The sequence below is a fragment of the Chrysemys picta genome, chromosome 4, assembly GCF_011386835.1.
Source record: "Chrysemys picta bellii isolate R12L10 chromosome 4, ASM1138683v2, whole genome shotgun sequence".
Classification (NCBI taxonomy): domain Eukaryota; kingdom Metazoa; phylum Chordata; order Testudines; family Emydidae; genus Chrysemys; species Chrysemys picta.
Genome location: NC_088794.1, coordinates 7,469,329 through 7,492,127, shown reverse-complemented (window position 1 = coordinate 7,492,127; position 22,799 = coordinate 7,469,329). Strand labels below are relative to the sequence as shown.

General features: G+C 51.6%; 1 protein-coding gene across 2 annotated transcripts; it reads left to right on the top strand.

The window, feature by feature from the left end:
- The first annotated feature begins 165 nt into the window (after positions 1-165).
- Positions 166-6,242, top strand: LOC101947290 (integrin alpha-D-like). 2 transcript variants are annotated; one of them, XM_024104294.3, is made up of 6 exons: positions 166-2,029; positions 3,969-4,052; positions 4,229-4,342; positions 4,554-4,646; positions 4,824-4,934; positions 5,129-6,242. In XM_024104294.3, exons 2-6 carry the CDS (start codon positions 4,032-4,034, stop codon positions 5,246-5,248), a joined length of 459 nt encoding a protein of 152 aa, XP_023960062.2. In that variant the 5' UTR covers positions 166-2,029; positions 3,969-4,031; the 3' UTR covers positions 5,249-6,242. The 2 variants fall into 2 exon arrangements, with proteins under 2 accessions (XP_023960062.2, XP_065450519.1); XM_065594447.1 differs by lacking the exon at positions 166-2,029 and adding an exon at positions 2,122-3,669.
- Positions 6,243-22,799: the final 16,557 nt, after the last annotated feature.

The following is a 22,799-nucleotide window of genomic DNA, read 5'->3' as shown; positions in this document are numbered from 1 at the left end:
CAATGACCCTGTCTTCCTTGGGTGCTCCGTTAGCACCCCGATGGTCCAGTGGCACCATTGATTGTTTGGCAGCCTTCCTACTTCTAAAACACTTTTTGCCGTTAGTTTTTTGCTTGTTAGCCTTCATATTCATTTTTGGCCTGCCTACTTATACTTTTACACTTGACTTGCCAGAGTTTGTTCCTTTCTATTTTCCTCAGAAGGATTTGAGTTCCAATTTTTAAAGCATGCTGTTTGGCCTCTAAGCACCCTTTTTACTCTGCTGTTTAGCAGTGGTCACGTTTTTCCATTTTTTTTTTTTTATTATTTGGGGTATACATTTAGTTTGGGCCTCTTACAGTGTTTTAAATAGTTTCCATGCAGCTTGCAGGCATTTCACTCTTGTGGCTGTTCCTTTTTATGTCCATTTAACTAGTCTCCTCTTTTTTTTGTGTAGCTCCCCTTTTTGAAGTTAAATGCTATTGTAGTGGGTTTCTTTGGTATTCCCCCCCAACAAGGTTGTTAAACTTAATTACATCATGGTTTCTATCACTGAGCCATCATGCTATGTTCATCTCTTGGACCAGATACCGTGCGCCACTTAGGACTAAATCAAGCATTGCCTCTCCCTTTGTGGGTTCCAGGACTAGCTGCTCCATGAAGTTTTTTCCCAATTTTTTTCTTCTCTGCCACCTCCACCCATTTGGTTCTGATCTTCCCCGCCTCAAATTACAGTTTTGGGCTTCCTGTCTAGGATGTACCTTTTTATTTCCTCAGGAACACCCTCTAAGAACTGCTCCATTTGTATTAGGAGAGACAAATCTTCCAGAGACTTAACAGTCGCTCCTGATATCCAGGCATTCCAATTTTTTACAATGTGGTAGGCGTGTCAGGAAAATGCCATGTCTGGTTTCCACCTTAGGGCTCTGAACCACCGACAGGCATGCTGGGGTGTTAGTCCCATCCTAATTTTGGCCTTGTGTTTAAAAAGTTCATATAGGTGAACCAGATTCATCTCCAGGTCAGTGTTCAGTTGAGACTTAGGGGCCTTGTTATGTGCTGGCACCTGGTCTGTCGGCATCACAGAGGCCACTGTCTCTGAATCATCCTCCTGGTTCCTGACAATTATAAGGTGTACCAGGAACTTATGAAAAGGGCAGCCTAGGTGCATAGGTAGAATTGGTTAATGACAATCCATATAAATTATTTCATATTTGACATATGGCTGGGCCTGCCAGAGTGGTTTTGCTTATTCATGAGGCCATCTGGGAGCTTACCATGATCAGAAAAGAGGTACCATATTCCTTCTTAGGGATGTGAGTATTTTTACTCACCCCCAACCTCAGGATCTTTGGCCTTCATTATGCTTAACCATCAATTCCACTGATTCCAAGAACTTTAATGAAGCTCAGACAAGACTCAACTTCTATGATTCTCACTGCACCAGCATGGCACAGACAAAACTGCTTTCCAGAACCGGTCAGGCTGTCGATATGACCAGCAGTCCCCCTTCCTCTTCTTCCCAACTTGATACTGCAGAACGGCATCTTCATCATCCTCACCAGGTTGGTCAGTGCAGGGACAGAGGGGAGAGCGCCCTCTGCTAGGACCCCTGTTTCCTGCAGCACAGCGCCCCCACTCACTGCCACTCTCCAGCCCCATCCATCGCTGTCTCTCTCCTTCTTTCCATCCTTTGCCTCCCCCAGCCTCGAGGAGTCAGCCAGTACATCAGCTTGTCCACCGAGGAGGCAGGGGCAAGTGTGCCAGTGACACATCAGTACGAGGTGAGGCTGGGAGGAGAGAGCCAAGACTCCTGGCTTCTATCCCCAGACCTGGCAGGGGAGTGGGCTCTGAGGGTTAGAGCAGGTGCCGGGGATCAGAGATCCTGGGTTCTCTTCCTGCAGTGCCCTATGGTGAGTCTGTTTCTTCCCCCCCGCCAAAGTTCAAGAACCTGCGGGAGCGAAGCATCCCCATCTCAGTCACATTCCAGTTTCCCGTGGAGCTGAGCGGGGTCCGGGTGTGGGACACCTCTGAAGTCGTCACCTCCAAGGTACCTGCCTCTCCATGGCCGTGTGTGTGTGTGATGGGCCCAGTGATGCTTGCTCTGCCCTACAGTGCCCCCTGCTGGGACAGGCTGCTTGGGGGGGGGGGGGAGGGGAGGAAGACCCCTTCCCAGTGGTGAAAGTCAAATTATTTTTTCCCGGTATGGGGGGTGGGGCGGAGTCACACTAGCTAAGGGGTGGAGGCACGTCACCTCCCCACATGACCCTCCCTCCGACTCCACCCCACCCTCAGCCCAGGACCTCTGCGCTCTTCCCATCCCTCGTTACCTGGGGGGAGAGGGGGCTGGGAGCTGTACAGCAGCCGGAGGAGTTGCCGGCATCTGCTCCTTTCCCCACTGCCCCTCCCAGCCCCCTATACTTCCAGGAGCTGCATCTCCTCCAGCAGGGCTACCGCTGTATGGGCCGACCAGAGGAGGCTCAGTTCTGTGGAGGGGCTGGGGGCGGTACGGTGTCTCTCGTATGCCGTACTGGCTATAACTAGCTTGCTGGTACAGTGGACCGGACCAGCTTTTTTCTTATCAGTACATCATAGCGGCCCCTACTGGCTTACATTCACCTCTGCCCCTTCCCCAGCCCCGAGCCAGCAAGTCTCCTGCCCAGGGCCAGATTGGTGCTGAGGCCCCCTAGAGGGGTGTGACGGGTTGGATCATAGACACCCTCTTGGGAGCTGCTACCTGATGTGCCAAGACTACTTCTATCCCTCTGCTTTCCCTGCCAGCTCGGGGCCCCAGCACCCTGTCTTGCTGAGCCAGACACGCCCGTCTGCTCCAACGTAGACCCAGGGTCTGAACCAAGTGCCCAAAAGCTGCAGACTTAACTGAAAACAGCTCATAGAAGTGTGCTTTTCTCTAACACTCAGATGCCCAACTCCCAATGGGGTCTAAACCCAAATGAATCCATTTTACGCATAAATTGTTCACCCTCTATAACACTGATAGAGAGAGATGCATGGCTGTTTGCTCCCGCAGGTATTAATACATACTGAGTTCATTAATAAGTAAAAAGTGATTTTATTAAATGCAGAAAGTAGGATTTAAGTGATTCCAAGTAGTAACAGACAGAACAAAGTAAGTCACCAAGCAAAATAAAATAAAATGTGCAAATCTATGTCTAATCGAACTGAATACAGATAAGATCCTCACCAGTTCCCGAATGCTCCCTTTTACAGACTAATCTCCTTTTAGCCTGGGTCCAGCAATCACTCACACCTCTTGCACACTGTCCTTTGTTCCAGTTTCTTTCAAGTATCCTGGGGGGTGGAAAGGCTCTCTCTTTAGACAGCTGAAGACAAAATGGAGGGGTCTTCCAGGGGTAACTCCCTGCTCTCCATGTGTCAGTATATAATGCCTGCATCTGTAACTTTCACTCTATGCCTCTGAAGAAGTGAGGTTTTTACCCACGAAAGCTTATGCCCAAATAAATCTGTTTAGTCTTTAAGGTGCCACCAGACTCCCAGTTCCAAGATGGAGTTTAGGAGTCACCTGGGCAAGTCACATGTCAATGCATGACTCACTGTCTTTACAGGCAGGAGCCCTTGCCCACATGGTATCTTGACTGTCTCCAGAAGATTTCTTATGTGGATTGGAGCATTCCAAGATTCATTGTCCTTTAAGTGTCTCTTGATTAGGTACTTAATTTCAACATTCCTTTCTCCAGGAACTGACCAAATGCTCTATTAAGGTTATTTAGAAATCAAGCCAGTACACAGCCAATATTCATAACTTCTAATACAAAAATGATACATGCATACAAATAGGATTAATACATTCAGTAGATCATAACCTTTGAGATATTACATGGCATATGTAGCATAAAACACATTCTAAGCATATTTCCATAAAGCCTTATGGGAGATACCGTCACAAGGGGGAAGGCCCCATGTCCCATTCCTGCCCCCATTAACACCGTGTGTCTCTCCCTCCCCAGCCCCAGCTGGCTCAGTGCATCAGTGAGGCTGAAACGCCCGGTTCAAAGGCCTTTGTGAAGCAGATGAGCGAGTGCCCCCTGCTGGTGAGTACAGGCTGGGGTGGATCCCAGCAGCCCCTTCCCCTCCTCACTAACACAGACAGTGAGTGGGGGGCTGGGCTGGAGGAGGGACCCCTGCTATAGACAGACCCAGACCCTCATGGCCATGCTGAGCTCCTGCACACCCCCTGCCTCACCCGGCGATATCCTTCCACCCCCAGGACTGCTCCATGGCCACCTGTAAGAAGATCCAGTGCAAAATCACCTCCCTGGAAATGCAGCAGCCACTGGAGTTCATGATCAAAGGGAACGTCAGCTTCCAGTGGGTCTCCCAGGTACAAGAGCTGCCTCTGCCCCCCGGCCCCAGGCGAAAGATCCCCCCATGTGAACAGCCCCTGAGCCCCTCCCCAGAGGTGGCTGCAACTCAGTGCTGGGCAAGGGATCCCTCTCTGAACGGCCTGTAAATTGCTCTGGGTCCCTCTGGGCTGACGCTCTGGGCTGGTTTGTGTCATTTCCAGTCAGGGACGGTGAATTTCTCTGTTCCAGACTCAGCAGCAGAAAGTGAGTCTGGTGAGTGAGGCCCGGATTGAATACGAGGAGGAGAAATACACCCAGAAGGAGGGATTCGTCCAGCGCCAGGTACCAGAGTGACAGTGCCCGGGATAGAGAGAGCATCGGCCAGTGGTTAGAGCTGGGAGCCAGGACTCCTGGGTCCTGTCCCTGCTCTGGGAGGAAGTGGAGTCTGGGGATTTAGAGCAGGGGAGGGTGATAGTGCCTGGACTCCTGGGTCCCCATCTCACAGCTCCTCTCCCCCAGGTGCAGACGGTGGTGGAGCGCTCTGAGGCCTATAACTACCTGCCCATCATTGTGGGCAGCAGTGTGGGGGGTCTGGTCCTGCTGGCTCTCATCACCGCAGCTCTCTACAAGGTGAGTGGGGCAGGGCTTGGATCTCTCCCCCACAGCCCATCACCCTGGGGGCGGGGCCTGTGGCTCTCCCAGCTGGTGGAGAAGGAGCAAGGGTCTTCCCTTCCTAGGTTTCCACAGCCTGTCCCTCCCGCTCCTCAGCCATGAGCCTGTGTCTGTCTGGCTCTCACCATTTTCCCCCCTCTGTCTCCTTCCAGCTCATCTTCTTCAAGCCCCAGTACAAGCAGATGATGGAGGACACTGTGGAGGGCGAGGGGCCTCGCCTGACCCAGAGCATGCTGCTGGCAATCCCTGTTTCCAATACCCCCAAACAATAGCCCCCCATGCACTCCCCTAGATGGGTCACAGAACCCCCAAATTTTAATTGCTGAAGCTGGGCACCCTCACTCTGCCCCCCTCCTTGTCCCCCTTCCCCACAGGCACGAGTTGCCAATGTTGCCCACCCCCACCCCCCGCCTTTGCCTCCCTCTGGGTTGCTCCAGATCCACCCCACCCCCATTATGTTGCCACCTCTAAGATGAAGAAAAATTGGTCACTGCCCCCCTCCCACCAACAAAAGCGGTCCTAGTGCCAACTAGAGCCAATCGTTACTCAAATTACGCTGGGCAGAATTCTACTCACCTTTCTATAGTTTTGATGGAGAACACTGAGGTTATTTTTATAGGCTTTTTTTAGAATTCAATTGATTTAAATTCTGATGTGGAAAATTCTGGGTTTTAAGCCTCCCACCCCCATTTTTATCAATTTAAACGATCACGATTTTGGGAATGTGTGTGTATTGGGGGTGTCATAACTATAAAGGGAAGGGTAACAGCTGTCCTGTGTACAGTACTATAAAATCCCTCCTGGCCAGAGACTCCAAAATCCTTTTCCCTGTAAAGGGTTAAGAAGCTCAGGTAACCTGGCTGGCACCTGACCTAAAGGACCAATAAGGGGACAAGATACTTTCAAATCTTGGGGGGGGGGGGGGAAGGCTTTTGTTTGTGTTCTTTGTTTGGGAGTGTGTTCGTTCTCGGGACTGAGAGGGACCAGACCTCAATCCAGGTTCTCCACATCTTTCTAAACAAGTCTCTCCTATTTCAAACTTGTAAGTAAATAGCCAGGCAAGGCGTGTTAGTTTTCCTTTGTTTTCTCAACTTGTAAATGTACCTTTTACTAGAGTGTTTATCTTTGTTTGCTGTACTTTGAACCTGAGACTAGAGGGGAGTCCTCTGAGCTCTTTAAGTTTGATTACCCTGTAAGGTTAATTTCCATACTGATTTTACAGAGATGATTTTTACCTTTTTCTTTAATTAAAAGCCTTCTTTTTAAGAACCTGATTGATTTTTCCTTGTTTTTAGATCCAAGGGGTTTGGATCTGTATTCACCAGGAGTTGGTGAAAGGAAGGAGGGGGGATGGTTAATTTCTCCTTGTTTTTAGATCCAAGGGGTTTGGATCTGTATTCACCAGGAGTTGGTGAAAGGAAGGAGGGGGGATGGTTAATTTCTCCTTGTTTTAAAATCCAAGGGGTTAGGATCTGTATTCACCAGGGAATTGGTGAAGGTTTTTCAAGGCTTCCCAGGGAGGGAAATATTGAAATGGTGGCAGCGGAACCAGAGCTAAGCTGGTAGTTAAGCTTAGAAGTTTTCATGCAGGCCCCTACATTTGTACCCTAAAGTTCAAAGTGGGGATCCAGCCTTGACAGGGGGTCAGGCCATATGTGAAGGTAAGACACTTATTTACTGAATTAGAGGTTGAGATTCAGAAAATTAAAGTTTTATAAGTATGCTTGGAAGGATGGATTTTTATTGGTAAATGTTGAATTAATCACACACATGCAAACTGCTGACAAAATATTTCCATCGCTAATAATCAAAATTTACTGCTTGAGAATTTTTAAAACTGATTGAAAAGGAAAAAATAAATGTCTCTGGCCTGAAGGTTTAACCTGAGGAACTCCCTGCCACATGTAGTAATGAGGCTGTGACATAATACATTCCTGTATTCACATCTTACATACTATTGTAATATTCTTTGTACAAAGTATGCCTTGTGAGTTTTCAAATTATACCTCACAAGTTGTTGATCAGTATTGTCCTGATAAGATGTGTCTCAACTTTGTCAATAGGATGAAATTCAATAAAGACAAATGTAAAGTACTCCACTTAGGGAGGAACAATCAGATGCACATATACAGAATGGGAAATGACTGCCTAGGAAGGAGTACTGTGGAAAGGGATCTAAGGGTCATAGTGGACCACACGCTAAATATGAGTCAACAGTGTAACGCTGTTGCAAAAAAAGCAAACATCCTTCTGGGATATATTAGTAGGAGTGTTGTAAGCAAGACACGAGAAGTAATTCTTCCACTCTACTCCATGCTGATTAGGCCTCAACTGGAGTATTGTGTCCAGTTCTGGGTTCCACACTTCAGGAAAGATATGGACAAATTGGAGAGAGTCCAGAGAAGAGCAACGAGGTTCATTAGGGGTCTGGAAAACATAACCTATGAGGGAAGATTGAAATAATTGGGTTTGTTTAGTCTGGAAAAGAGAAAACAGAGAGGGAACATAACCGTTTTCAAGTACCTAAAAGGTGGTTACAAGGAGGAGGGAGAAAAATTGTTCTCCTTAACATCTAGTGATAGTACAAGAAGCAATGGGCTTAAATTGCAGCAAGGGAGGTTTAGGTTGGACATTAGGAGAAACTTCCTGTCAGAGTGGTTAGGCACTGGAATAAATTGCCTGGGGAGGTTGTGGAATCTTCATCACTGGAGATTTTTAAGAGCAGGTTAGACAACCACCTGTCAGGGATGTTATAGATGGAGCTGGTCCTGCCATGAGTGGAGCCCTCAGAGGCGGCAGAGGAAGGCATGCGCCAATATGCTCCATGCTGAGCCACCTGCACCATAAAGGAGTCTCTGCAGGGCCAGGAGGCGAAAGACATGGACCTGCGTGCACGTGCACATCAGGCCCTGTCCTCCCTCCTCCAGAGGAAGATGCAAAACCCCTGCAGAGACCCAGTGCAGCCCTGGCCAAAAGAACTCCAGAACCAACTCCTGGAGCTGGTCCAGGAACCCCAGGGCTGGGTACAGGGTGTTGAACCAGTGCCAGAGAATGGAAAGGACTAGCTGATTAAGCACCAGTGCCCTCCCCCGAAGGGAGAGGCACTGGAGCAGTCCTGCCCACCTCCGCAGCCGCTCAACCACCCTGCCCTCCAAATCATGCCAGTTCTCCGGTGGAGAATGATGCATGGCAGGAAGATAAATGCCAAGATAGAGCAGTGGACCTGGGCCCCTCTAAATTGCCTGAAGCGTGGGTGGGAGGGAGTTTGCCTGCCACCCAGCCCCGACTGTTAGGCTAGAGCTCTTGACCCAGTTGACCTGGGCGGAGGAGGCCGCCGAGTACACAGCTTGGCAGGCCTCCCCCTGCACTATGTCACCTGGGTCCTGTACCATGAGGAGCACATCATTGGCGTACGCTGACAGGACCAGCCGCATCCCCTTCTCATGGAGCACCAGCCCATCAACCTCTTCCAGAGGAGATGGAGGAAGGGCTCAATGGCCGCAGTACACAACTGGCCTGACAGCAGACAGCCTTGACGCACTCCTCGCTCGAAGCTGACAGGTCAGGGTCCAGTTGAGCCTGACTAAGCACTCCACGGAAGGGTACAGCACCTGGAGAAATCCCACACAACAGGGCCCGAAGCTAAATGCCCGCAGAGTGCCCAGGAGATACCTGGTCCATCCAGTCGAACGCCTTCTCCTGATCCAGGGAAAGGAGGGCAAATGACAGACCATCCCTATACACAAGCTCAAGAAGATCTCAGACCAAATAAAGATTGTGGAAGATGGTACGGTCCAGGGCGGTGTAGGTTTGGTCAGGATGGACCACGTCCGCCAGCATGAACCCCAGTCACAGCGAGATGGCCTTCACCACGACCTCCCGTTCCAACTGCTTTATCGCCGCATCCCTCCGCCAGCTGGCAGCCCGAGTACAGTCGCGGCAGAAGAGCTGGGCGTGCACCTTCCCAACGTCCCACCACCCCCGCGCTGTGCTACTGCCCTCGCCAGGCCCGCCAGAACTCCCGGAAGGACACCACGAAGCCCACATCCTCCAGCAGGCTGTTATTAAAATGCCGATAGGCTGGCCCTGGCCTCTCTGCGCTGAGAGAGGCCATCACAGTCACCAGATGGTGATCCGAGAATGAGGTTGGCCGGATGCTGGAGGAGTGGGCCCGTGAAAGGTGACAGCGTGATACAAAAATGCAGTCCAACCAGGGAGTGGCGTGACTGATGGGCCTCCACCCGGACATAGGTGAACGTCAAGACGTCATCCAGGTGGTAGTAGCGCCAAACGTCCACCAGGGAGTGACGGTTAACAATCTCCCAGAGGACATCTGCAGCGGCCGGACACCACTCGACCCCTGAGCAGTCCCGCTCATCGAAGGTGGTGTTCAAGTCCCTGCCCAGGACCAGGCACTTGCAAGGATCCAAGGAAGGCGGATGCCTGCCGGAAAAAAAAATCGCAGCCGCTCCGGGCCCGATGGCGGGGGCATAGATGTTGACGAGATTGACCACCAGCCCCTCCATGCGTACCCGCAGGTGCAGCAGATAGCCTGGCACAGCCTCGGCAACCCCCAGCACCTCAGGCCGTAGGTCGGGGGAGAACAGGGTAGTCACTCCAGCTGTACGAGCTGTAAGGTGGCTGAAATAAACCCTTTCCTCCGCCTCCAGCCGCCAACTGGCTTTGGCGGCTGGATCCTTATGGGTCTCCTGCAGGAAGACCACAAAGACCCCCGCCCCCGAAGGAAAGAGCACCTGGCATCTGCAGAGACCCATCCTACAATCCCAGGTGTTTAGTGCAGCAAAGGTGCTGGGCACCATAGGGAGGGCTGCGGGGTGGAGGGTGGGGGGAATCCTCGCCGGCAGGGATGCTTGCAGCCACTGTTGGGCCGCACAGCAATCCACGACCGACCCCATATGTAAGCAAGGCGTCATGGAAGCAGCAGGTCCTCTGGTAGGCCAAAGCGCCCAGGCTCCTGGTCCCTCTATCCTCCCCGAAAATGGCCGGCATGGCCGGAGGATTTTATGAAAGTCCCCCCCCAGAGCTGAAGAGGACCCACGGGTGTTCTGGAGAAATTCTCGCAGCTTGTCTCACAGCCTATGAAGGGGTGGGGGCGCTGGCCCCTGGACTTCCTCTGGTGGGGCCCCTGTCAATGACCCGTGGCCTACCGCGATGGGATGTGCCGGTGCCACACAACTCGCCTTAGACCTCGGCTCAGTGAGGGGCAGTAGAGGGAAAATAGCCCCTATGGGGTTGGGATAGAGAAACATGAAGGCAACTTCCTGGGAATCATCATCCGGGAAGGAGACGGCCCCAGGGGTAGCAATAGCAGCACGGGAGGTGGAGGGAGGGGGGTCAGGTCGGCATCAGGGGCGAGGCAGGGGTCAGGAGCAGGGTCGGGGAGAGGGGGAGAGTTGCAATTGGAGGCCCGGCAGCCAAGCCACTGGAGGGCACCTCTCAGCCGGGCTCAGGGGTCTGTGGAGGGGGAAGGGGGCCCTTGGTGATGCCGCGCTCGTGCTCCATGGCGGGTGTTGCAGACACGGCATCGTCAGGTGGACAAGCAGCAGTGGGGCCCCCACCCGAGAAGGAGGGATCAGCGAGGGATGCCCCTGGTACCTCAGATTCTGGCTGCATGGCACTGGCCGTCACCTCGATCGGCTCGGTGACTGGTAGCCGGGTGCCATCTGCGGCTGAGCCGGTGGAAGAGTCCAGGCGTTCCTTGGAGGTGGGAGCAGAAGCAGCGGTTAGGGGGAGGGAGCATGGCGAAAGGGGGGCTAGGGTGAGGTCGCCCAGATCGAGGCCCGCTGGCAGAGGGTCGTGCTCCCCCTGGGTGACTGGTGCGAGACCCAGGGCCTTGATCTCCTTGAAGATGGAGGGGAAGTCACCACCCACCGGGGACCTCTTCGCTGGCACCCAAAGCAACGCTCGCCTCGAAACTTGCAGGGGTCATAGGTGGCAGGGGGCAGGAGGGGTTCCATCGGAGGCCCCCTTGAGGAGGGACTCCGGAGGAGAGGCAGTGCTACCCTCCATTGCTGCCAAATCATCTCCAGCTGGCTCCAGCAGATGGGATTCATCTGGGGGAAAGGCAGAAGGCTCGGTGTCAGGGGCCCCCTTCCTGATCTTTTGAGGGGCCTCTGAATCAGCTGGGAGGAGTGGAGCTCAAGACTTCCACTGGCCCCGCTTCCCCTGTGCTTGGATCCAGCCCTCCATGGTATAATCGGTGAGCCGGTGAACAGAGGTTGGGCTGGGTGGTAGGCGTGGTGGCACAGAAACTCAGAGAGGTAGTGGTGGGGCGGCATGAGGGAGGGAAAACTCCCCCCTGGGGCGGGCCCTTCACCATGCCCGGTGGTAATCCCACCTCACCCTCCTCCATAGGCCCTGCCACACTGCACGCTGGGCGTGCTGGGGGAGGTGCCCCTAGGGTCTGAGCAGGAGCCGTGGTGGGTCAGGGAGGAGGAGGGCGGCTCTGGGTGCTGGGCAGCCAGGTGTGCCGACGATGATGGGGCCGGTGCCCTGCCGGGACTTGGGGTTCCCGGACACTCCTCCGTACTGGGCCAAGGGGCAGTCCCTCCTGGCATGCCCCCATAGAGTAATGCACCCAATAGCGGGCCCCCTGGTGGGGCACCAGGAAGGACCCCTTGAGGGCCTCTCCATCACGCGCCGCTGGTGGCCGTTGAAGCTGCACCTGCCAATGGAACAAGAGGACAGGACGGAGGGCGAGGTCTTTGCAGCCCAGCGAGAGAGGGTTGACTATGGAGAGGGGTTTCCCCAGGGTAGAGAGGCAAGGTAGCAGGGCGGCATTAGGGAGGAACGGCGGAACAGAGGTCAGGACCAACCGGCCGCCCAGGTCTTCCAGAAGTTCCAGGGAGACGAACACGCCCCCCACCACCAGGCCCCCCCTTCTTCACCGCCTCCTGGGTGGCAGCCTCCGCTACCAGAAAAAAGACCACCTTCCCGTACATTTTGGAGGCCGCCACTATGGCCGTGGGCCCCACCACTCTCGCCAACGCCCACACGTAGGTCTCCACCTGGGGCGAGGCAGGCACCAGGAGGCAACGGACACCGTGCTTCTTGGTCAAGGTGGGGAAGGGGCCCAGGCCGCCAGAGATGGTAGCAGAGGTGATGACTGTGGGAGACGACGTAGCAGCAGGCGGGGGAGCCGCTGTCACCTGGGCGTATGCCCTGGGGGCCAGGAGAGGGGCATTTGCAGAGCTGGTGGAGGAAGTAGTGGGGAGGGACGCTGCGGCCGGGCCACACTAGAAGGGACAGTCCCTACCATGGAGGGCCTAGCCTGTTTGGCAGGGCCCTTGCCTTTCTTCTTTCCCTGGCCTTTACCACTGGCTGGGGGGGGGTCCCCCAGAATCAGAGGGGGCAAGGGACATGGCCGCAGTGGAGTCCACCCCTTTGCCTGCCGCTGACAGTGCGCCAGCAGGGGCGGTAGCAGGTGGATTGTCAGCGGCGGTTGAGGTGGGAGCCACAGGGGACAACGGGGGGCAGGTGGAGGAGAAGAAGTGGGGGCTGCCCAAGGGTTCCCACCCACCTTGTTCCCTGCCCTAGTGAGAGGCGAGGCTGGAGGGGAAAGAGGGGGAGGTCGACCACTCCTCCCTGCTAGGCTGCAGGCGGGGGAGGAGGGCACCGAAGGGAAGGGGTTGGATGGGGTGGCTATGAAGGCAAGGACTCAGGGGGGGGTTCAGTCACCGACACAGGATGGGATTCCAGCTCCTCTAGCTGCACAGGGGGGGGGGGGGGCTATAATAGCATGGGGGGGGTGCAGTGATACAGGGGTTCAAACTGAAATAGGGGAGGGGCACAAGCACATGGGAAGGCGCATGGAGCGAGGGGCTAATCAGGGCAGGGGGGGCCTCGGTGGGGCGGGGGGGAACAACCAGGATGGAGGTAGGATAGGGAAGCTAAGGGGCGAACAAGCAAACAGAACTGCAGCGGGAAAAGGGTGGGGCAGGCAAACACAGTAAAGCTGCTGAGAGGCTGGGGCAATGGGCGGGAGCAAAGGCTGCAGGGGGCAGGTAATAAGGGCAAAGCTGGGGGTCTTCTGCAGGGGTGGGGGGAGCAGTCCGGGGGGGGCACATGCACCCACAAAGAGTCAGTTTGTGTTGGCTGCTGCCTCAGGCCCAGATGGTGGCAAAAGGGCATGGCCAGCAAAGCAAGCAGCGGAGTCCCAGAGGCAAGAGCGGTGGCAGATGGGGGTGGTGGAGGGGGCAGCGACAGTGGTGGGGGTGGGGGGGACACAGACGGACCAGGGGGCAGGCTCCACACCACACCCCCACTATCCCCACAAACACAGTCAAGACTCCCATCACAAGAGCAATTTGAAAGTTACTCAGTCTTAGACGGCCCCCTCCACACTGGTCTGCAGAGTCCCTGCACACTCCCCCAGCAGCAAACGAGCCTCTTCTTCTCCACCTCGAGGCTCCAGCAACTCCCAGGCAGAAAACACAGAAGCAGCTCCAGTGGTCAGGCAGGAAGACCCCTCTCAGGTGGTGACATCCACAGCAGCAACAGCTGGGGCTGGGGTCCCTCATGCCCCTCCTCTGGGGACCGGGCCAGCCCCCCCGGGGGCTGCAGCAGGAACAGCACCAGCAACCCAGTAACAGAGAAGTGGGGAGGGAGTTGTCTGGTCCAGATAGGTGAGTAGCTGGAGCAGTAGCAGCTGCAATGAGAGCCCAGGGCCTAGCAGGCATAACATCCTTCCACCTTCCTCCAGGCCAGAGGGGAAGGGAAGGCAGCCTCAAAATGAGCAAGTCCCTATTCCCTGGGTAGCCAACCAAAAGCTACTCCAGGCCAATCAAGCCACCTGACACCAATTAACCAGTTAAGGCCATTAGGCTAATGGAGACAGCTGGAACCAATTAAGGTCCCACGCATACTGCTTAAAAGCTCTCATTTCCAGTGCGCTCGCTCTCTCTCTCTCTCAAGAGAGAGCCTCGGTGAAAGGTGTTGGAGCAGAAACAGCATTGCTGATATCCTGAAGTAAAGGTGAAACTGGGAAAAGGGGATCATAGGGAAGTGGCCCAGGGAATCAGAGCAGTATCAGTAGTGAAGGGAAAGCTACCAATAGCTGCTACCATTAGGGTCCTAGGGCTGGAACCTGGAGTAGAGGGTGGGCCCAGGTTCTCCCCTCCCCCCTACTCTACAGAGATCCTCTTGAGAGGGGAAGCAGGACTCAGTCCAGGCAAGAGGCTGAACTGTGCCTACTGATCTCTATGGAGTAACAAAGGCTGTGGGGTATTTCCCCTTCCCATCTCCCATACTGGCTTGTGAGGAAAGTAACTCAATAGGCTGTGACTCTTGCTGCTACCCTGTGAAAGGAAGGTCACATTGGGGCCTTAGTGAGTACCTGAGACCACTGAATCCACTTGGAAGCGTGGGACCCAATAATACAGGCTTGGAACTTTGTCACACTGTAGTCAGAAGCATCCTCAATAGGTATCTTGTTGAATATGTCCAGAGCTCTTCCAGTGAATCTTCCTACCAATGTGGTTATCTTGTGATCTTCAGGAATTTCAGAGAGGGTGCACAGTCTCTCAAAGGTGATGAAATATTCAGCAATATCACTAGATTCATCATACTGTGGACATAGTTGCTCCCATTTGTGGACTTTTGGGGAAGTGGTGCCAGCTGCTGAAGGGTTCAGTCTTTTCAACCCCATAACAGCCAGTTAATGCTTCTGGGCTTAAATCTGGGCCCATATTTCTCGGCCTTTTAATTCCAGAGCTCTTTTATGGGTAGCCTCCTCCCTGGCTGTCTCTGCCTCCAAGCATTTTGCTTCCTTCTTCTCCTCTGTGTCCTACTCCAAGTGCTTTAAAGCCATTTGTTCTTTCTGACTCTCTTCAGCTTCTAATCTGGTTAATTCTAGTTTCTTTTGGACCTCACTTTCCATCATCCTAGCCTTCCTGTGCTTAGTCTAGCCTAACCTGAGAGCTGGGGGGGCGGGGAAACAGGTTGTGAATTCCCTTGCAGGAACTTAACTACTCTGCCCTCAGGCAGAGGGAAAAAAAACCTCCAGCTACTTTCAGCTAAAAAGTGTCCTTTTAACATCCTAAGGTCTATGCTTCTGCTTCAAAATGATCCCACCATGTCAGGATTCCCTCCCCACTCTGGGGTACAGATGTGGGGACCCTTATGAAAGACCCCCTAAGCTTATATTCCACCATCTTAGGTTAACAACTTCCCCAAGGCACAAATTCCTTTCCTTGGATGGTATCACCACCAAGTGATTTAAACAAACATTCAGGGAGGGGTCCCTTGGAGCCCTATCTCCCCCCAAATATCCCCCCCCAAGCCCCTTCACTCCCTTTCCTGGGGAGGTCTGAGAATAATATACCAACCAATAGGTTAACAAAGTGAGCACAGACCAAATCCATGGCTTTTAAAGAACCTGATTGATTTTCAGTGTCCTAAAAGAAGAATTTTATTAAAAAAAAAAAGTAAATGAAGATCACCTGCAAAATCAGGATGGACGGTAACTTTACAGGATAAATAAAAAGATCTAAAACACAGAGGATTCCCCTCTGACTCTGCTTCCCAGTTACAAAACAGGAATAAAATTACCTCTTAGTAACTTTGTTCTGTTTGTTACCTCTTATGATCACTTAAATCCTACCTTTAATACTTAATAAAATCACTTTTGTTTATTAATAAACCCAGTGTAAGTCATTGTTACCATAGTCTGTGCATCTCTCTTTACTTCGAGAAAGAGGGTGAATATGAACTGATGCTGTATGAAACTTCTCACAGTGTGAGACAAACTTATCTGGGGTTCAGGCTCCCAGAAGGGCTGTGCACCGGGGTGCTGAGGCAAGTCCCTTTAACTCAGTCTTCCCAGAGCTGATCTCGGTGTCTGTATTCTGCAGAGGGGTATGGCCCAGTCCCTCCGTCTGTGCTGGAGGAGGCCTGAAAGGTCTGGCTCAGCAAGACAGAGTTGAGGGGTGCCCAGGTTGGCAGAAAGGTTACTCAGTGGTATCTCAGCACATCTAGTGACAGTCCCAAGGGGGTCCCGATGAGAGAACCCATCACACCAGGCTCTGGTTATTTAAATGGCTAAATCCCTTTGTAGGGCTCTGCTCCTATTGCAGAAGCGTTGTCTGTGGTGGTGCCAGAGTTGCAAACCCATTGTGTAGGCTGGGCGAGACGTTCCAGTGGCCAGCAGAATGAGACGTAGCCTTCTCAGAGTTGGAAAAAGGCTCCCGTGACTGCTCCTGTCTGGGCCTACTCAGGTTTCAAATCCCGTTTCATATTGGACACAGATGGCTTGAGGGCACCATTGACACTGGGGAGGGCTGGAGCTTATTACAGCCAAAGTCCAAGTCTGCCAGAGAGAAATGATGGCACCAGCCCGAGGCAGCTCCTGGCAGTAGAAAAATCTACATAACATTTTCAGCACGGCTTGAATGGGAGGATGTTTACGATCAGGACAGAGCATGTGTCTCTGAAATGGCTCCTTAGGGTCAGAAATCCTGTGGGGCAACTTGCTGTGTGATTAGCAGCACTGCAGAGCTATGATTTCACAATCCCGCGCAGGGCTGGGCGCATGGCTAGATGGCCTTGCTGAGCTGGGAACGGCAAATACTGCCCCAAGCAGAGAGCAAGGAATAGGTGCCCCAGGGAGATGGGTGTGATTAGGTAGAAGTGTCTGTCTCCTCTCTCTCCCCATAACTTGCAGAAATGCAAATGTTCCTGGCTCAGCTGTTAGACCAGGGAATAGGGAGTTTGCAGGAGTGGACTCCAGAACAACAAAAGAGCTTCCCAAACAGCAAACATAGATATCAGCATAGGGTATGACTGGAAAATCATTTGGCAAACACAGCCACCTTGGAAGATAGCTTTTACTGTAGTATGGGGAGGGGACGCTGTCTGCCCACAGCAGGAAAACTCCCATCTCTGATGCAATATTTTGTAAGATCAAATTGGAGTTGGTGTGAAAACCATCCTGACAGAAAGGTGCTATGTCAATATGTAAACACCTAAGACTGTATCAATGGTAATTTGTTAAATTATTTCCTTTCTGAGAGGGGAGGGTTTTGTTACAGGTCGGATAAACCCTAATTCAAACTGCCCTTTGTTCAGGATACATGTAAGAAACGAACCATCAAGCTCCGTTATGAAATGGCGAGCTGAAACCATAGGAGCTGCTGCTCAAATGTTACCAGATTTGCCCGTAACTTTGGGGTACGCTCATTTATTCGGGTTACTGTTCCGGGGAGGGGTGTGTGGGGGGTGGTGGTGGTGGTAATTCTATCAATGTTCTGCTTGTGTCACTTGTGTTCTCATATGGAGCTCTACTTCTCCCTGCTGCCAGTTCCCTCCCAATGGAGCTATCCTGCAGGACCTAGGTTCCCCGGGGCTGGGTTCTTCCTGCTTCAGAATCAGATGAGCGAGCGCGCGCACACACACACAGACAGTAAGAGAACACATCTGAGAGGACTGCATTTATCAGCACTCCCAAGCTGACCCCTTACCTGTCCCTGAACTCAGAAGGCTGCGTTGAACAGCACTTGCAAGCTGCCAACCTCATATGCTCTGCTGCAGCATGTCCCTATCCCCACTTTAATGTTACAATTGTTCTGTTAGTAACCCACTTGAGGGACAAACTCCACAGGATTTTGGGGGGCACTGCAGGGATCTTTAGCTCAGGTGTGAGGAGTGTTGCTGCAGAGTGAATGAGGAAGCCAAAAACAGCCACATAGTTGCTCCCCCCCCCCTCCCTCTCCCAACTTAACCATGAAAGCTATTTATTTCTGGGTAGTTATTATGCTTATAAAAAGCACATGGGATCTTTTTCAGGGGAAAAGGCAATACGCTGTGTTTATTAAAAATAGAACAGTTAGCATATGTATTCAGTATCACACACACACACTGTCCCGCCAGTTGATGTTATAGTTACCAGTCCAGGGTCCGGAGCAATCGAGTGGCCAGCTAGGTTGATCTCGGGCAGGGAGGAGCCGGGTTCTGTCGGCTGCGACACGATGCTCCGGGGGAAGTCTTGGCAGGATGAACCCAAAGTTCAATGACAAAGCACCCGGTTTATATAGTGATTTTCCTTTATTGGGACCAATGAGTTTTGCATCATCATGCTGTAATCCGTGTTTGTTTTCTCAAGTTGTTTTTCTCATCCTTGTTCTTTCATCAGTCTCTCAGGGAGTTACCCCATGCTGGTTTTGATCACAGCTATTCTGTCCAGATTGATAGGTGCCTGCCTCATCTTTAGAGTCATCAATCTGCCCTCCTCTGACATTTCAGTATGGGCATGTTGAAATCTCCTGGCACCATTAGTCTGTCCTCGGTACCTCCCTAGAACATCTGGTCCAGTGATGGCCTTCACACTTATTTTCCTATACACATTCCTCATTCACACACAAAACAAGACAGCATAGTTGAACAATTGTACAGGAACATCAAATTGAAATGCAGGAGAAAATAATACTTCCATTCTTTAACAAGTGGTGACCCTAAAGGTCTAGTACTGCCTTGAAATCCGCTTCAGACACAAGATTCTGGCTGATGCATCTTTACCAATGGCTCAGAGGATAATAATGTATGTATTAATATACATTAATACATACTACATTATTATCCTTATCTTTCATCATACAAAATATAAACATAAAATCCTATTATTACATAGTAACCATAGGAGCCAAACAAACAAAAGTTATAATATTAAATCGAACTTAAATTTGATTACAATGTTGGGCTTAGCAAACGATAACTGATCACACAAGTCGTGGTCAGAAGGCTACACCGAGAGAGAGACAGAGGTGGGTTCACAGCATTCCATGAAGCATAAAACCATCAAGGTTCACAGGTGATGGTGGTAGCAGAGGGTCCGGGGTGCTGGAGACTGGAAGAGCCCCCAGCATAATCCGTCAGGAGAAGATGAAGTCCTAATGGAACTGATGCAAAATTTGGATCCAGGCATCAGAGCCCATACGAGAGTGGGTAGGGGGTTTTTACAAGGCAATAACACTAGATTTGTTTGAGTAAACTGATGGCTCAAGGGAGAATACCAAAGTTGTTTTGTTCAGGGTAGACAACAGGAACTGATCATTCCTGGCTATTGGTGATGCTCCTTCAAGGGAGCTCATAATTCAATTAGGCAGCTTCCGTATTTTGGATACCAACAGAGGATTTATTACTAGAATTGGTCTGATAAGTGGGTGTGTGCAGGCATGGCTTCATTACCATCTGGAGCAGAGATCCCCCATGATGCAGTGCTTCCCTGCTTCCCTGGTCCCAGAGTTCAGTGCGGTTCTTGCCTTGGAATCTCTGTTCTCCCTGCTGTATGCTAATGATGATGCTTCCCTGTCCCAGCTTTGATGCAAATGAGGTTAGGGGAGTTTCCTTAATCCCGTCACCCTTGTCTGGAGGGGCTTAGGTGTGTCTCCCACTGACATTTCATTGCTTTTCATAAGTCTTTCTTCTGATGGGCTTTGGTTCAAGCAGAGGCTGGCGGGGGAGGTCTTTTATGAGTCAGGCTGGATACTGCACTCTGGTTCTCCAGGTGGGACGAGTGGAGTCTGGGTTGGGTGAATGCCGGGAGGTGGGGGAGTCCTCTCTGGCCGCAGTCCTGGGGCAGCCTGCCTGCTGCACAAGTCAAACTGTATAAAGTTTGAGCTCCTGTGGCTATGACCAGACTGAAGCTGGCGATTTAATGGATGGACTTTGCTGAATCTTCCTACTTTCTGTGCTAACAAGATCTGTTCTACGCCGTGTTCCAGACGACTATAAACCCTCCTGCTTCACCTCGCTGGCTGAGTCACTGCTGACTGTGAAGTTGGGGTGCATGGCCCTTTCGGGGGCATGTAAGGCTTCCCCACAGTGGGGCGCTCATGCACACGAACAGGGGTGCTGACTGCTCCAAGGTCGGAAGAGATCCAAGGAGATGCTGAAGCCAAGGGAGAGTGTGCCCTGGCACTGCAAGAGGGTCCTGTCTGAACTTCATTCAGAGCCGTTCCAGAGCACCAACCCTGTGCACCCATGACAAACACAACATTTAATGAAATCATGTGAGAATTGCCAGATTGTTTCTGTAAAAAAGAAAAAAAATTATGAATCATTCCAATGGTTCTCCCTGCAGAGGAAGAGAGCTACAGAATGTGGGGGGAGAGGGGTGGTAGAATCTGCCCACAGTGAGTATTTTGGCCTAGCCTTCTAGTGGGAATGATCACGTCTGCATCTAACAGACAGAATTGTTAATAGCTTTAGCTTAAAATCTGGTAAACGAATTGCTTTTGAAAAATTCTTTCCAGCATGCTCTGCAAGAATTGTGCAACAAAAATCCATGCAGGTAATGCACTGACCCCTGCCCATCTGCTGGAACACCACACGATGAAGCACCAAGATGTTGGTGTTGAAATTTGCAGTGAAAGTGGCTGAGTAAGTAAAGAGCTAAACTTGTAAGTCAGTATTCATAGGGGGTGAGCTGAGAGGTCATGTCTGCAGCATCTACTCTGGCAATTGGTGGGAAACCTCCCATGATTGAACTGCCACCAATATCCGGTTTCAATTGGCACCATGGCAGCAGGCCCACACTCAAAAGGGGCCCTGGTGTCTGGACTGAGAATTGATCTAGCCCTGGTGTGGCTGCCACAACAGCAGCTGTGGTGGAAGAGGTGGCCGAGCTTGATCCTGCTGTGAGCAGATTCAGATGATGTGGTGGTAACAACACCTGGAGTCCCTGGAGCTTTGTCCCCTCTAGAGTTCTCAGAGATGCGCCTCTCACTGGCTGCGACCCATGGTATCAAGGCTGGAAATAGTTTAGGGCAAGATGCTACATCATAGAGAGGGCCTGAGTGACAGGAGGTATCTACTGTGGCTTATCTGATATAATGTTCAGTAAGCAGCCTGGAAACTGAAAGATGCAGAAGATAATTTCTGATGGCATTTCCAGTTCTCATGTTGGGACAGTAGAAGTTAATTAAAGCAATAAGAATCCATGTGGGAACTACATATGCAGTTCTCGTTAAGAAATTTGGTGTTGGGTCTTATATTTCAGAAGATATAGGTAGCCCTAGAGCTCCATTTGCAATTAGACGTAGGGTGCAGTCATCTGTGCAAAGTGCATCTGTAATCACCCAATTAACTACTGCAATAACGCATAAAGGAACAACAGAATTGACAATTTGCACTTGCATTTTACACACCTGAGTGTAATTGTGGTAACGTGTGCTTGAATTGTATGAAAATCTGCCCCTAGCAGTCCAACAGCCAGTAGATGGGTGCACATACATGCTCTGGCGGGCGCCATGGCACCCACAGGCCCCATGTTGGGGACCACTGGCTTATACTAACCACCAAAGGAGTGTTTTCCACAAACAAGCTGGCAGTAGAAGACCATCTTAGGTATCCACGTGTCATCCATCTTCATAACATGACCAATCCAGAGAAACTATTTGTTCTTAAGCATTGCTTCCATGCCCATGATACCACACAGCTAAAAGGCTTCCGTGTTTGGAATTCTGTCCCACCAATTCACATGGGCGATCTTCCTGAGGCAGCACATATGGAACTGATCAAGTTTCAAAATGTGGAGCGATATATGGTCCATGACTCTGATCCATACAACAGGACAACTGGTGACTGTCCAACTGCCTGACCAACTGCTACCTTCCTATGAAGTTTAACACCAGCGTCATTCCATAGGCGTTTGGTCAATCTTCCAAAAGCAGCGCTGGCTTTGGCTAATCGAGCAATTACATCGTCAACAGTGTTTATACCGGAGGAGGGTACGCTTCCAAGATAGCAGAACTTGTCAACAGCCTTAAGCACAGTATCAGCAGCAGAGATCACTGGAGTGCTGGGCTCTTTCCAAACACTGAGAGATAATTCTGCAGAAAAGGACCTGGGGATTACAGTGGATGAGAAGCTGGTTATGAGTCAGCAGTGTGCAATTGTTGCCAAGAAGGCCAACATCATATTGGGCTGTATAAGTAGGGATCTTGCTGGGGATCACCTGGCGCATGGAGGCATGGTGGCCTGGAAAGATATGCTTTCAAATTTCCCAGATAATTTAAAGGACAGGTCTGATGGTTGGTCACCTGAGGCCAGGGCAGTAGAGTTCAAACTGATGACCAGAGTGGCTAGAACAGGCATTGTGGGACACATCCTGGAGGCCAATCAGAGCACAGTAATAGGCCAGGGCATCCACACTGGCACTGCGGCGCTTCAGCCCGGGCGCAGAAACTTTTATGCCTCTCGTGGAGGTGGATTACGAGAGGCGCTCCAGCTGCAGGTTCCAGGCACTCTATATGCCTTGCCAGTGTGGACACCTCAGGAGTTATGGCTGATTTAATGTGCTCCAACTTGCTAGTGTAGACAAGGCCTAGATTCCCTCCAGAGGAAGACTCACCAGGCTGCAGTTGCCATAAAAAAGGCATAGGAGGAGGTGGATATTAAGACCCAGGGGTGCCCCAAATTTTCAGGTGCCCTGCCCTATGCAGCTGCATATTCTGCGTGTGCCCAAGGATGGCCCTGAGTTTGTAAGAGTGTCTGTTCAGCTGTGTGCATATCTCACTCCAGTTGTTTCTAATTGTGTATCTGTCTCTCAGTGTAGCTGTGTGTGTCTGTCTGTCCAGTTGTCTGTCTGTGTCTGGTTGTGTGTGTGTGTGTTTCAGGATAGGTGTGTGCGCAGTATTTTCCCCAAGATTTGAAACTAGAGGGATGTTTGAATTTATAAAAGGGGGGGGGGGGAGGGTGGAAAATGTCTAGCTGACCACTGGCATGGAGGGGTATGGGGGAGTTCAGGGTGTGGGTGTTTAGTCATTTTGTTTGTTTTTCATCCGTCTCCATACAGCTGTGTGTGTCTGA

Excerpts from the sequence above, each read along its gene's own strand:
- LOC101947290 (XM_024104294.3), top strand. The coding sequence starts at position 4,032 with ATGAGCGAGTGCCCCCTGCTG. Across the intron at positions 4,343-4,553 it reads GCTTCCAGTGGGTCTCCCAG|ACTCAGCAGCAGAAAGTGAG; the intron begins GTACAAGAGCTG and ends TCTCTGTTCCAG. Across the intron at positions 4,935-5,128 it reads TCACCGCAGCTCTCTACAAG|CTCATCTTCTTCAAGCCCCA; the intron begins GTGAGTGGGGCA and ends GTCTCCTTCCAG.